Source organism: Tenebrio molitor, chromosome 5 (assembly GCF_963966145.1).
Source record: "Tenebrio molitor chromosome 5, icTenMoli1.1, whole genome shotgun sequence".
Taxonomy (NCBI): domain Eukaryota; kingdom Metazoa; phylum Arthropoda; class Insecta; order Coleoptera; family Tenebrionidae; genus Tenebrio; species Tenebrio molitor.
The window spans coordinates 14,228,845-14,241,749 of record NC_091050.1 but is presented as its reverse complement, the minus strand read 5'-3'; the positions used below and the strand labels follow the sequence as shown (position 1 = coordinate 14,241,749).

At 42.0% G+C, this 12,905-nt stretch overlaps 1 protein-coding gene across 4 annotated transcripts; it reads left to right on the top strand.

The window, feature by feature from the left end:
* Window positions 1–404: 404 nt before the first annotated feature.
* ttk (zinc finger and BTB domain-containing protein ttk) lies at window positions 405–12,783 on the top strand. 4 transcript variants are annotated; one of them, XM_069046552.1, is made up of 4 exons: window positions 405–586; window positions 3,725–4,175; window positions 8,124–8,574; window positions 9,359–10,724. In XM_069046552.1, the coding sequence occupies exons 2-4, from the start codon at window positions 3,765–3,767 to the stop codon at window positions 9,934–9,936; spliced, it is 1,440 nt and encodes a 479-aa protein (XP_068902653.1). In that variant the 5' UTR covers window positions 405–586; window positions 3,725–3,764; the 3' UTR covers window positions 9,937–10,724. The 4 variants fall into 4 exon arrangements, with proteins under 4 accessions (XP_068902653.1, XP_068902652.1, XP_068902651.1 ...); XM_069046551.1 differs by lacking the exon at window positions 405–586 and adding an exon at window positions 1,061–1,351; XM_069046550.1 differs by lacking the exon at window positions 405–586 and adding an exon at window positions 1,476–1,712.
* Window positions 12,784–12,905: the final 122 nt, after the last annotated feature.

The following is a 12,905-nucleotide window of genomic DNA, read 5'->3' as shown; positions in this document are numbered from 1 at the left end:
GAAAAATTTGAGAAAAGAACTCTAAAATTACTATAAATGGCAGTACTGGCAACTTAAATTAGAATTTTCAGGGCCAACTGCGTCGACAATCTTTTTGGAAATGTAGTACAGGCACTTTCAAAAAATTAGTGTATCACCAGGTGTACCTACATATTTTCGAATTTGGAAATTAGGGGTTGAGTCACGTTGTGAGTTTAAAAATTGGGGTTGAATTATTTTCAAAAATCGAGTAGGTTGAGGGTTGAAATAAATTTGATATTTGGGGTGATAATTTTTGTCGTGGGAAGGGTAAATCAAGTCGACCTCAATTCCGGTTTGGAGAAGTACCCACGTTGAGGAAATTATCGTTCAATTAGCGACGTTATCACCAGAGTGCTTTCCTTGTTGGTAAAAATCCAGAATGTTTAGAAAGTATACCGTGTGATTCACGTACGAAGTGTCGAGTGCGTTTTCTCTCGGTGGAGTCAGCTTTCTTCGAAAACATTCGAAGGCCCTGTATATGCGTGCGTTGACTCGCAGTGGGCGAAGAAGAAGAGCTGTGAATTAGGAAGAAGGAGCAACATTAAGAAAACAAACAAATAAACACGTACGTGATAGGAGAGCGTTCACGATAGGAGTGCGTTATCACCGGGTCGCGGTATCGAGGATCCCGGGTGCGTTCCAATAAGAAAAAAAAATGAGGAAGGAGTCGGTTGCGGGGATTGGCTGACCTCCAGACCGTCCCGACTTGGCTCCGCGTGAAAATGCGGGCAATAAATAACGGGAGGAAGAAGGCGCGTCTAGGGGGTACGGATGGTGGAGCGGATTCCAATAGGATGGCGAAAATCAACAGGATTCCAAGAGGAAAATCGGCCACCTGTTGCGGTACGGGCGCGCTGGAGCATAGGGGCGCATTCTTGGAAAAAGTGTTACGAGGAGTCGAAAAGCCGTCCTCTTTTTGAGGGGGGTCAACCACCCCACGTCGACTTGCACGTGTATCCCCGTTTCGTGGAGCGGTCCGCGTGGGGAGTGGCGGCCGCGGCGGTCCGCACGCCCAGCACTGTAGCGCTGGGCCGCTGCACGAGCCCTCAATGTAAGAGCTCAACTCCAGCGGACCAAACGAGTGGGAGAGCGCGTTCGGCGGCTTGGGGGCGACGGCTCGCCTGGCCGGCTGGCCATCCACAATTCCCAAGGTCAGCGCGGCAGTGTGGTGGTGGTATTCTGAGCCGGAGCTGCGCGGGGCTCGAGTTCAATTTAGTTAGCCGAAGGGTGCGCACCACTGCCGATCGCACCCTACTATCTGCAATGGTGGCGTTCCAGTGCGTCGCAGTTGGTTTGGACCGCGAGTGAACCGCCAAGGACACGCTGTTGCGTAAGTGTTTTAGGTTATTAGCGATTTGCGCACACCCTTTCGGAGCGCGCATGCCGAAAATAATTCCGACCGTTTCCAGCCTAAATTTGTCGTCGCACCCGTTTAAATGCCGCTTTAAATGTCCGACGAAGTAACGCGCAGAGGAAGGCGTGCGTAACGGTGCCTTTATTATGAGAGCCGAAGGGAAAACGCGACTCCGCCAAACGAACATTCGAACACTTCGCGGTTCTTTGTACCCCGAACTACCCCGACCAGTCCCGAACGAACAGACATTTGCTGACATGGCGTCTTGAAGTGTTGTGGTGTTAGTTGTCCTGTCCGGGGATTCAACCCTCTTTTTTAGTGGTGCCGCTCGACAAAGGTAATTTCGACGATGCGCCGCCGACTGGGGGCAGATCACCCGCCGCCCGGCCGCCGCCGCGAACCCGCGCCGCCACCCTGGCCCCCGATCGATCGACCCGGCGGCCGCCCCCGGGGCCTCCGCTCGGCCCCCGCGGCCCTGACGATCGCTCCGCGCCACCCCGCGCCGGGGGCCACCGGAACGCCGATCGCGGTAGGCGGGGTGTTGCTGGCGGAGTCGAACGTCAAACATGGCGGAGGGCTGTACCATTCCCGGGGGTGCAGTCTCGACACGTGGAATTTGTGCGTTTCGGTGCAATGTTTATGTTGCAGTGCGAGTAGATGCGTCGGGGGGACGGGGACGGCTGTGATGTAATGCGAGTTCAAGAACGATTCCGCTTCTCCAACTGGACACCTGTGTGAATCACAACGCGAATCGCGTAGGCCTTGCTGGTGGCGCCCTATTCGAATTCGGACCCCCGACTCGCGGCCGTGCCCAAAATAACGCGATAACGACCTTCGAAGCCGCAAAAAATTCATTAATAAATACATTATTCAGCATATCGAGACCAGGATGGATTATCACCGGGGGAAATTATTTTCGGTGCGTGTGTAGGTGGCGTAATTGCGGTATTATTGTCGTCACCACCGACCGACCGTCTTATCGGGTGGCCCCTTTCGAGATTCGACACCGACCCAAGACCCCCGCCGTCTTATCAGGCCTTTGGGAAAATCGCGAACGGTTATTGATTTCGGTGTAAGGGACGCCGGGGAAAAGTGGCGACTTTTTGACAGATCCACCATCACGTGATCGGCATTTTGTGTGGCGGGTTCGCGTGCCGATACCGATGTTTGACCTTCAAGGGGCGTATAAAAATTGTTTATGTAAATGTGTCGTCGTTACTATCGTATATCTGCAAACTGACACTGGAACGTTTGAAAAATTTTCGTTGCCTTGCTTTTTGCACTCAGATCCTTATCGCTCCTGCTTTGTTTCAAATTAGAGCCCCCCGACCCGCCACCTCCACCCAAATCGACTTGAAATTCAAATTTATTACAATTCCTTGTTCTTTTTCTATGCAAATATTTTTAAATAGGCACCACACACTCGTCTGACTCGCTTCCACTTGCATTTTTTTCACAAGCACTCTTTATCTGCATTTTTTCTATTTTCCCGTTTTTATTTCTAACGGTCCGGTGGTTTCCAACCTGTCGACGAATCGACGAAATTTTTTCCTTCACCACATTTTTTCCTCGAACGCTTTAGAATTCAGCACACACACCTCTTGTCGCGCTTATTGGATTCTTGTAGTTTCGTCCACTTTACCGCCTCGTGTTGTGCAACAACAAGGTGACCAGTTCTGATCGTATTACACCATCGGAAGCGTCTTGCAGAGACAAAAAATCACATAAATATTCCCATAATGCGACGTCCTTAACATCTTCGACATCCTTCTAATGCTGGAAAATGAGTGTCTAATAGCAAACAGTTTTTTCGAGCGAAAACCGTCATCATTAATTAAAGCCCGTAATAATAGAATGTAGACATAAATTCTTCGACCAGTTACCTGTTTGTTGAATGGTAAATTAATTTTCCTAATTTCAGGCTCGGCGAATCCTTTTTACTCATTAATTGCTCAAGCTATCGACATAATTAGAAAATATTGCCCAAAAAAGGATGAACGCAGTAATTGGATCCTCTAGTGCTAATTAAACTTGCAAAGGCGCCGGTAAAACCCGAGTATTTACTCGTCGACAACAATAAAAAACGAAACTTGCAATTTTTGAATGGTCGGAAATGCACACATCCAATCGAACGAGTCGAACGGTCGCGCTAACAAAGTGCCCATCCGAGTCTTACATAACCGCCGGTAAACAATATTCATAAAAATAAACAAACTTGTTTTGCCGCTTTGTATAATGGACGGATTAGATTTATAATACTGGAAATGTGGATTTGGATGCTGGTTTTTGATCGTTGGAAATTTTTCTTTGTCATCGTGACCCACCCTCTGACGCGACTCTCTGTTGCAGTGTTACACCGACAAGTAACAAAATTGCGCCCGTACCACCAATGACAAGTAGCAACTATCGGTACCCGAACCCGACACAGTATCAGCCAGACTTAGCATCCCCAGCTCCGCAAGACATGTCTTCCCAACGTTTCTGTCTCCGATGGAACAACCATCAGTCGAACTTGCTGTCAGTATTCGACCAGCTCCTCCACGACGAGAGTTTCGTCGACGTCACGCTGGCCGTGGAAGGACAGCTCCTCCGCGCCCACAAGATGGTACTCTCCGCGTGCAGCCCCTACTTCCAGGCGCTGTTCGTCAACCACCCCGACAAACACCCCATCGTCATCCTGAAGGACGTCCCCTACAGCGACATGCGCAGCCTCCTCGACTTCATGTACAGGGGAGAGGTCAGCGTCGACCAGGACAGGCTCACGGCCTTCCTCCGGGTGGCGGAGAGTCTCCGGATAAAGGTACGTCCACACTTTATTATTAACGAGAGTGCATCGCTCGATCGCGCACTATTCAAACAGAACGTGTTTCGCCAATCAGGCTCTGACACCCTCAGGATTGAGTCTTGGTTGTTCCGAGAACGTTGTCGTTAGTAGCTTACACGGAATTATCTTGTACCATTGAAAAACTCATTTCGATGTAATTTAGATCTACAATTAGATTGAAATTAAGATCGATGATTATAACGTCGTTTACGTCAAAATTGTGCTTACAAGTAGTAATTTGTCTAAAGATTGGCAAAGGGAAATGCCAGAGAAAGGAATTTTGCAAGAGGAAATTGAGTGGATCGAGAAGAGAAACGAGCGGAGGGAAAATCGAAAACGTGTACTAAACTGGAAAGGGAATATTTAAAAGAAAGATTAATGGGAAAAGAAATACTGTTCAGGGCGAGGGACACCCAAATGGACATTTTATGGTGCCCCTTTCGAAAATCGTTAAACATACATAGTTCTTGGAACGAGCGTAAAATGACAGTTTCTCCCGGAAGGACAAAATCTTGTTGTCTTGTCATTTCTCAAGAAGCAGAAAGAATTTTGTAATTTCGCAATTTAAAAAATTTCAAAATCTCTTTGTTAAACCTTTTATGGTTTATTTTTGACTCGAAAAATAGTTAAGTTTTTGATCGGATGAAATTGTGACGAATTAAGCCCAGACGTGCTCACAGCTACTGGGACAAACGATCGAATTCTCATTGAATTGGAATGTTTGTTGTTTTGTACAGGGTGAGTCAAAGTTGCACGATAAACCCAATAAGAAAATAGCAAAAAATTACGAAACGTTAGGGTTACGTTCCATTGATATAAGGCTTCAATTTTCTCGTATCGATTTTAGCAAAAAAAAAATTCGAACACGCTCATAATTCACAATTAATTCAAAGAGCACATTGATGAAATTCGCATCAAAAGAAAATTATTAGTTTTTGAATTATTTCAATTTTAACGTTAACAGCGAAAAATGACCCAAGATTTACAACTACAGAGTCATAAATAAATACCTCATTGTTGGGGTAAACAGCTGAGAACTTTTGTAGTAATTCTTAAGTCCCTAAAGGGTGTCATAAACAACCCATGTCCAACCTCTTTTGTGGAAGTGACCGCCCAATTTTATAATAAATCATAGCTAAATTTTCCACTTTAATATCAAATTCCAGTGATGTTTTCAAGATTTCAATGACAGCAAATTTTTCCTAAAGGTTCGAAAGGACACCCAGGTATATTAATGTAGCGGTTATTGAATTAAAACGAAATGTACTATTCCGGACACGGAATCTTGGCCAACATTTTTTTGACATTTCTAAAAAAAATATGTAAACCAATCATTAGTGTCATTAATAAATGACAATTATTAAAAATCACTTTGAAGTTTTTATTGTGACATCAAAAAAGCAGGGAAATAGCATTATCGAGTCAAAAGTTAGGTTATATTCAATAAAGGCCAGTTCACACATATTTGTCAGTTAAATGTCAGTTGTGGCCAAGATTCCGTGTCCGGAATAGTACTGTCGCGAGCAAAAAAAACTGGTCGTCAAAATCATGCTTTGACGCAATGGAAAATGCTCTATTGTAAAACGGTCGTAAATATCATGACCTATCATCATGTTGATGACATTAATTGTCATTTTTTTAATAACAATTCAAATTTTTTTGACATTTTGTTGACATGGGCATAATCAGGCAGGGGAAATTTTTTAATTTGTGACAATCTAACCAAATTTTGAAATGACATTGACGACCAGTATTGACCTGTTTCATTCAAAATTTTGAAATTTCTACAGAATGTTCTACAGCAATACACAATCAATCATTCCTGAATTTTTTGACAATTTTAAATCGATTAGACGTGGGTGTGTTCGATCGGGCTGTAAAACTTGACTCACCCTGTACATTACAGAGCATAGAGGAAAAAATCAGGAAAGTTGGGGTGCTGCTGTGATCACCTAAGCTCAGACGTGCCCGCCAAGAATCACAGTCTTCACTGACATAAGAAAATAGATATTTTAAATAAGTTCTAGAGAAACAGTAGTAACAAAACGATGAATTAAGCTAAGACGTGATGGTGAAGGATCACGACTCGTGAGTTACACCCAGACAGATTGTTTGTTTTTCCTTTTTAATATAAATCGGATAAGTTGCGAATTCTTTCAAAGAAAAATCTTAAATTGTAGAAGAAAGATAAATCTGAGGCGATGAATTAAGCTCAGACATGACGTTCGCCACTGAGAGTGAATGTAAAATTTGTGTTTCAAAATTGAAAATAAAGTTTTTGTAGATTCTTGAATTTTTAATAAGGAAATTGGATAAATTGAATTCAGACGTGACGGCTAAGGGCCGGTTGCACCAACGCCAGTTAAAGTTAACTGTGGGTTAAAATGCTTCGTTACTTTAGTTACCTATTGTTATAACAATGTTTTCGTATATTTTAATCTGTAGTTAAATTTAACTCACGTTGGTGCAACCGGCCCTAAGAATTTCAGCGTACACCGACGTAAAGTTATTGTTTGAGTTTTACTTTTTTGATAATAGAAAAAGAATTTTTTCGATTTTTTAAAATAGAAATACACGATGTGAGTTGTAAAGAAGTGGTTATGAGTCTAAAGCGATGAATGAAGCTCAGATGTGATTCTTACGAATCATGGATTCCACCGGCCCGGATTTAAGTTTGCATTTATTATTTTTTTTTCATGTAAATGTGGAAGAATGGAGCGAAGTTATTAGTTTGTGATGAATTAAGCTAAGACATGATGGCTAAGAACCGCAGCTGGCGCTGGCGTAGGATTACTACATGTTTGTTTGTCTTTTTTATGCATAGAAATCAAGTATTTTTAAATAATAAAAAAAAAACAAATTATGGAAATTAAAGAGAAGTGATTGCGAATCTTGGAGCGATGAAATCAAGGTTAAACGTGATGTTCACAAATCACAACGTAATCGGACAAATGATCGAATTTTGACATTTGTTTTGCTAATCTGATAACAGATACTTTATAGATTGTTGAATAACAAGAAAAATAAGAACAAAATAAAATTATCGGGAAAAAAAGTCCTGAATGTTGAAGCGTCGTGATGTATTAAGCTCAGACGTGACGGTTAAGAGCCACAGCTTAGATTGGCGTGGAATTGTATCTTTGTATTTTTCGTTTTTTTTTCGATGTGGGATAATGTCGGCGCCACGAGTGATGAATAAAGCTTAGATATGATTCTTCACAGTCACAGCCTATTTTAGAACACTGAGTGGAATATTGTTAATCTGAAATTATTTCCCGTAGAGGGTTTTGTAAGCAAATATTTTGGATTTTAAAAAAATTTTTATTTGTGTCGAGTGACGAATGTCACAGAGTTGTGAATTATTCATGATAAACATTTAATTTTGAACATTTTTACACGAACAGTTTTCAGATTTTTTTAATGAACAGAGGGTAGGGAACGGGGTGAAACCTTAAAAGAAAAAATTGGGCAAAGTTAAATTTCTATTGAATTTAACAAGTTGGGAACTAGAAGTGAAGTTGGTCATAATTTTTGCGCGAACGTTGTCCACGCGCTGTAAATCGACAGCCATGAAATTGAATTTCCTACGTTTTTGTCGCTGTTAGGGGTTTTGTAATTAAAAGTAAATAATTACGACAAGTAATCAACGATTCTTAATTCGAAATGAAATGCAGAAAGAGTAGGTAATAGATGTTATGATTAACGGTCACGGAAATTGAAAACGTCCTCGCTCCTCGTTTGTACGAATTTTTTGTCGCCATTTTGACAACTCTCCGTTGATGCTTAATTAACGAAAGAAAATCGTGATTGGGTAGTTTGGCGTGGGCCGAGTATTTGTCTTGATCGCGGTCATGAGTCGGTGGAGGTTAAAAATAATATTCCGAAAGAAACGACTTTGATTTTGATGTAATTTTTTTTGTTAAGGGTCTGACCGAGGTAAACGAAGAGAAATGTGATACAATAACGTCGTCGTTGACGCAACAAAACCAAATGAACGCGAACATGCCACATCTGCAAAGACTGCAACAGAACAAAAGGTTCGGCAACCCGCTCAACATGCTCGGCAACGCTCTCCTCCAACCGAAGAGGAAGCGTGGCCGGCCTCGGAAGCTGTCGGGGAGCTCGAACGGCACCCCCGGCGAGGACTTCGACAGGGGCGACGCCCTGGTGCAGGGCAGTCCCGAGATGCTAGAGGTGAAGATGGGAATGGACGGGTTCACGGGGAACAACTCCGACTGCAGCACGGGCAAGTCGGACGCGAAGGATAACGATCTGGACGATGCCAAAGTTAAGGAAGAGAACGAACCGGTCGCCGGGACGTCGAAGGAGCAGACGTTTAATAACGCGAAAAACGCCGACGATTTTCAGTCTTCCGGTAAGTCGAACAGAGATTTCGTAAAGGGGACGCGGGGTGCGAAAACGATCAGGCGATTTGCATTCGGCACCGCGTGCACTGGGGTGGCAGCCTTGACATTAGCTGCAACAATGATCGACGCTCCAAAGCCCAAGGTTGGGCTTCGTTTCGAGGCGAAGCAATCTGCAACTAGTTTCGTAAACAAATTGTAGAATTGTTCGGGACTGCATGTTGGTCGGGGTGCCATTTAGAGAAATTAATTCGCCGCAATTTCCGGCGAACCCAGAAGCCAAAATCGATTTAACGATTTAGCGATTCCGGATTTTATCGGTAATAAAATTTTATGTTGTGGAGCTTATGTAAGACGCTTGCAACATCCGCACTAAAGTGAAGACAGTCTCGAAGCTGCGTCATCGTCAAAATATCATTTTCTCTTTTTCGGTCGAAAATTGTGCGCCTAGTGTTAAGACAATATTGACAATAACTTGGTAGTTTTTCTTTTTAAGTAAGTGTCAATTTTCCAATGTTAAGTGTGAAGGGAAAAGCTATAGTGCTGCTAGTGAATTTTCACTGTGTAGTTGTGCATCAATTGTGAGGTGAGTCCAATCATTTTTACTGATAAGGGAAGAGTTTAAGGAATGAGCCAGTTTCCGCCACATTTCCATATAACATTCACTCTAGTATTAACAGAGATTCATTCGCGGCTTATTTCCTATAGCTTTTCCCTTTGTTGTTGAACATAAATAACACAGTGCTTGACGGTGTCGGCTTCGCATTCACCCGTGGTCGTTTTCTTGAATTGCAGACGACAAAGATCGCTCCTCGCCGAGCAACGTTCACTGTATAGACTTCAACTCGTCGCTGCACGAGGAGTACAACCTGCCATATCAGGACACGTCGACGTCCGACATAGAGTTAGAAGAGAACGACAACGACATCCAGGAGCTGGACTCCAACTACGAAACGTTGGACATCAAGCTGGACCCGAAGATGGTCCTCGACGGGATCTCGGACGGGCCCAAGAAGAAGCGGAAGAGTCTGAGTCTGACCGACGTCGACGTGGACGACTTCGCCAACTACGAGATCGTCCTCGACGACGCGTCGTACGACTTCAAGCCCCTCAAGTACGTCAACTACTCGAAGAAGATCAGCGACCCGGACAAGTCGGCGCGGGACTTCTGCGTGCGGGAGAAGGACAATTTGTACAGATGCACGGTGTGCGGCAGGGTCTACACTCACATCAGCAACTTCTGCCGGCACTACATGACCTCGCACAAGCTGGACGTCAAGATGTTCTCGTGTCCGGTCTGCTGCAAGGATTTCACCAGGAAGGACAACATGCTGGCCCACCTCAAAATCATACACAAACAAAACATGAGCTAGTGCCTTGAACGTGCCTTAATGCGATCGATTGGCAATATTTTTCGTTACTTTTATACTATATTATATCTAGAGAGTCCAAATATTTTTATAACGATATATGTTCGTGTGATTGATGACCATATTTATTGGGGTAAAATTCTGCGCGTCACTCTTTCTGTTGTTGTCGACTGGAGTGGGTAGTAAAGTTTAGTGGATCGTTAAAATTTTACCGTCTCGACTTTAAATAAGTTCGAGGCATTGAAATGGAGGCGTAGCCGACATCTTGTCAGGTTACGGTCGCACAGATTCACCACTAGTAGCAGGTCTGCGGTGCCAAAATTTGTCTTCCAAGGAGGGTCGCAGGTGTAGGTGAGGAGAGGTTAGAGAGTTTTTGGGTGTTGATCTCATGTACGTTGATTGTTACTTAGCTCCGCTCAAATTTTACCCCCCTAAATACAAATTACTATACCAATGTTACGATTAGTGTAGATATTGTTAGATTGTAACGATATGGCAATAAATTTCCTATGTTGTAGAGGTCCTAAATTAGTTCTTGCCTTACGTTGTTATTAATTGCGATTTTTCTATGCAAAGTACTGAAGGAATTGAAGGTAAAGTGGCAATATTATACGACAGTTATACTTGTGTTTTTTTCTCTTATGATTTCTAGCGAAATTTTGTTTTTTATACTTAATTTCTAGTTTTGTAGATAATTTATTTTGCACTCTTTATCGTTTAGTTACCTTTTTTTGTATGAGTAGAGCGCATTTAGTTCAGTTGGTTTCTTTGAATAAACAGTTTACATCGATCGTTTGCTGTTTTTTTATTTGATTTTGTGTTTTGAGTTTGTGGATTTTGTATTGACGTTTGTGATGTTTTAGATTCGCCGCTGACCCAGACGCTGCTGAGCCCGAAGCACGAGGCGACCACCCCCGAGCCGGCGGCGTCGGAATCGCGCCTCAGCGCCACCGACAGCATAAACAACAACACGCCGGCGGGTACGAGCGCCCCCAGCTCGACGATGATGGCGCCGACGCCGGGGCGGCAGCCGGTGAAGCGGCGGGCCCGCCGGCGGGCCACCTCCCAGAGCCAGGACCCGGCCGAGCAGCTGACCGAGATGTCCGTCCGGGGGCTGAACCTGTTCCGGTACGCGTCGATCAAGGAGGGGGTGTACCAATGCACGGAGTGCGCCAAGGTCGACGTCCAGAAGACGTTCAAGAACAAGTACAGCTTCCAGAGACACGCGTTCCTCTACCACGAGGGACACCAGCGGAAAGTGTTCCCGTGTCCGGTGTGCACGAAAGAATTCTCGAGACCCGACAAAATGAAAAACCACATGAAAACTGTACACGACTGTTTCATGCCCAAGGACGTGGTGTTCCCGCCGATGGGGTTTTTTCCAATACCGTGAAGACGTTGTAGATTTGTTGACGAGGATTCGGTTGCGCTGGAACGCAATTAAAAAATAGAATTGATTTCGTATTTGGTGCTAGTTGGTTTAAATTCACGCAAAATTTGGAGCGTTTTGCAAAAAAGTACAATTAAGTAATAGTACTAGTTAGTTCTTCATGTGATTAACCTGTTAGTGGTTAAAATGGCCTTATGAAGGTTCTGTAATTACTAGAGATAATTTACCAACTGCTAAGCAGTCCATAATCCAAAATTTATTTTTTAATTCTGCATTAACAATCGTACTAGTTTTTTTTTTGTTTTTTTCTAAAGTTTATCGTAGTTTTTTTTTGGTTTGGATAGAATAGGGGTCTTGCAAATATCCTAGGATAGTTTATTTACACAAATATTTTGTTCATAACAAATTCGTTATAACATTTACAGAGTAAGTTGTAGCATAATGTTTATACATAATATTTAAAATATTGACTGCACAGAGTAGACAATAATTATATACATACATATTTTATGTAACGCCGTCAGCGCACAGATGTATCAATTAAGTAATCTATAAAGTATTTAATTTAGGTGTTGGGACAATGAAAAACAATATTTTTTTAATTCACTGTAATTAATTTTGCCATTTTTTTTGTTTTGAGAATCTTATTTATTTTATTCTTTCTAACTAAGCTTAATCCTCGATCTATTAGTACATAAGTCGACTAACAAGACACCCGAGACATGTTTTATCATCATAATTGTTACTTTCTTTAAGCTAATGGCAATCAAATCAAAATAATTAGACGTACTTTTCGGAGATGTAATATCGGAAATAAAAAAAAATATATATTATATATTTGTAGACCTATTGCAATAGCTTGTATAATCACAATGTGATAGTGTTTTTTTTTTTGTTTGTTTATTATTTTTTGTTTTTACATTTGTTAGGCCGAGGCCAGTTTCGTCACTGTTCTTCCATGTAAGATTGTTACTGTTAAACAATAATTAATAATGAAACAGTCACAGTCTTTATTAGTAAGAATAATAAATACTAAGTGCAATTAATGTAAAATTTATATACTAATGTTAATAGATTAAGAACAGAATATCCGTATATTTTGCAAGTCAGTTGCAAGTTTTGTTATAAAATTTATGATGTTTATGAAATGAAATTTTTAAAATTTATATCGTTCAAACATGAAGTGATCTTTCGTCGAGACAATTGTTTTCCCTTTCTGAGCAATTTATTATTGTTTGATGTATCTATCATTTTTTACTTGTATTTAATGCTTTTAGCTTATGTATCATATTTTAATTTCTTTATTTGTGTTATTTTTGTTATAGATTATTTTTAAAGTGTCACTTGGTGCAAAATGTATTATACCTACTTGTGTAATTCTACTTCACGAAATGATAAGAATTAATAATTGTTTGTTTATTGTACTTTTCATTATTAATAAATCTACCTCTAAACATTAACATTTATTCAGGGGGTCTGTTGCACTGTCGACTTCCTACAGACTGTTACAGGCAATTTTAACCCTTTTCCTTAAGCAAAAAATTGCCTGCAACAGATTTCACATCTTTCGACACACATTCCA

Excerpts from the sequence above, each read along its gene's own strand:
- ttk (XM_069046552.1), top strand. The coding sequence starts at position 3,765 with ATGACAAGTAGCAACTATCGGTACCCGAACCCGACACAGTATCAGCCA. Across the intron at positions 4,176-8,123 it reads CGGAGAGTCTCCGGATAAAG|GGTCTGACCGAGGTAAACGA; the intron begins GTACGTCCACAC and ends TTTTTTGTTAAG. Across the intron at positions 8,575-9,358 it reads CGACGATTTTCAGTCTTCCG|ACGACAAAGATCGCTCCTCG; the intron begins GTAAGTCGAACA and ends CTTGAATTGCAG.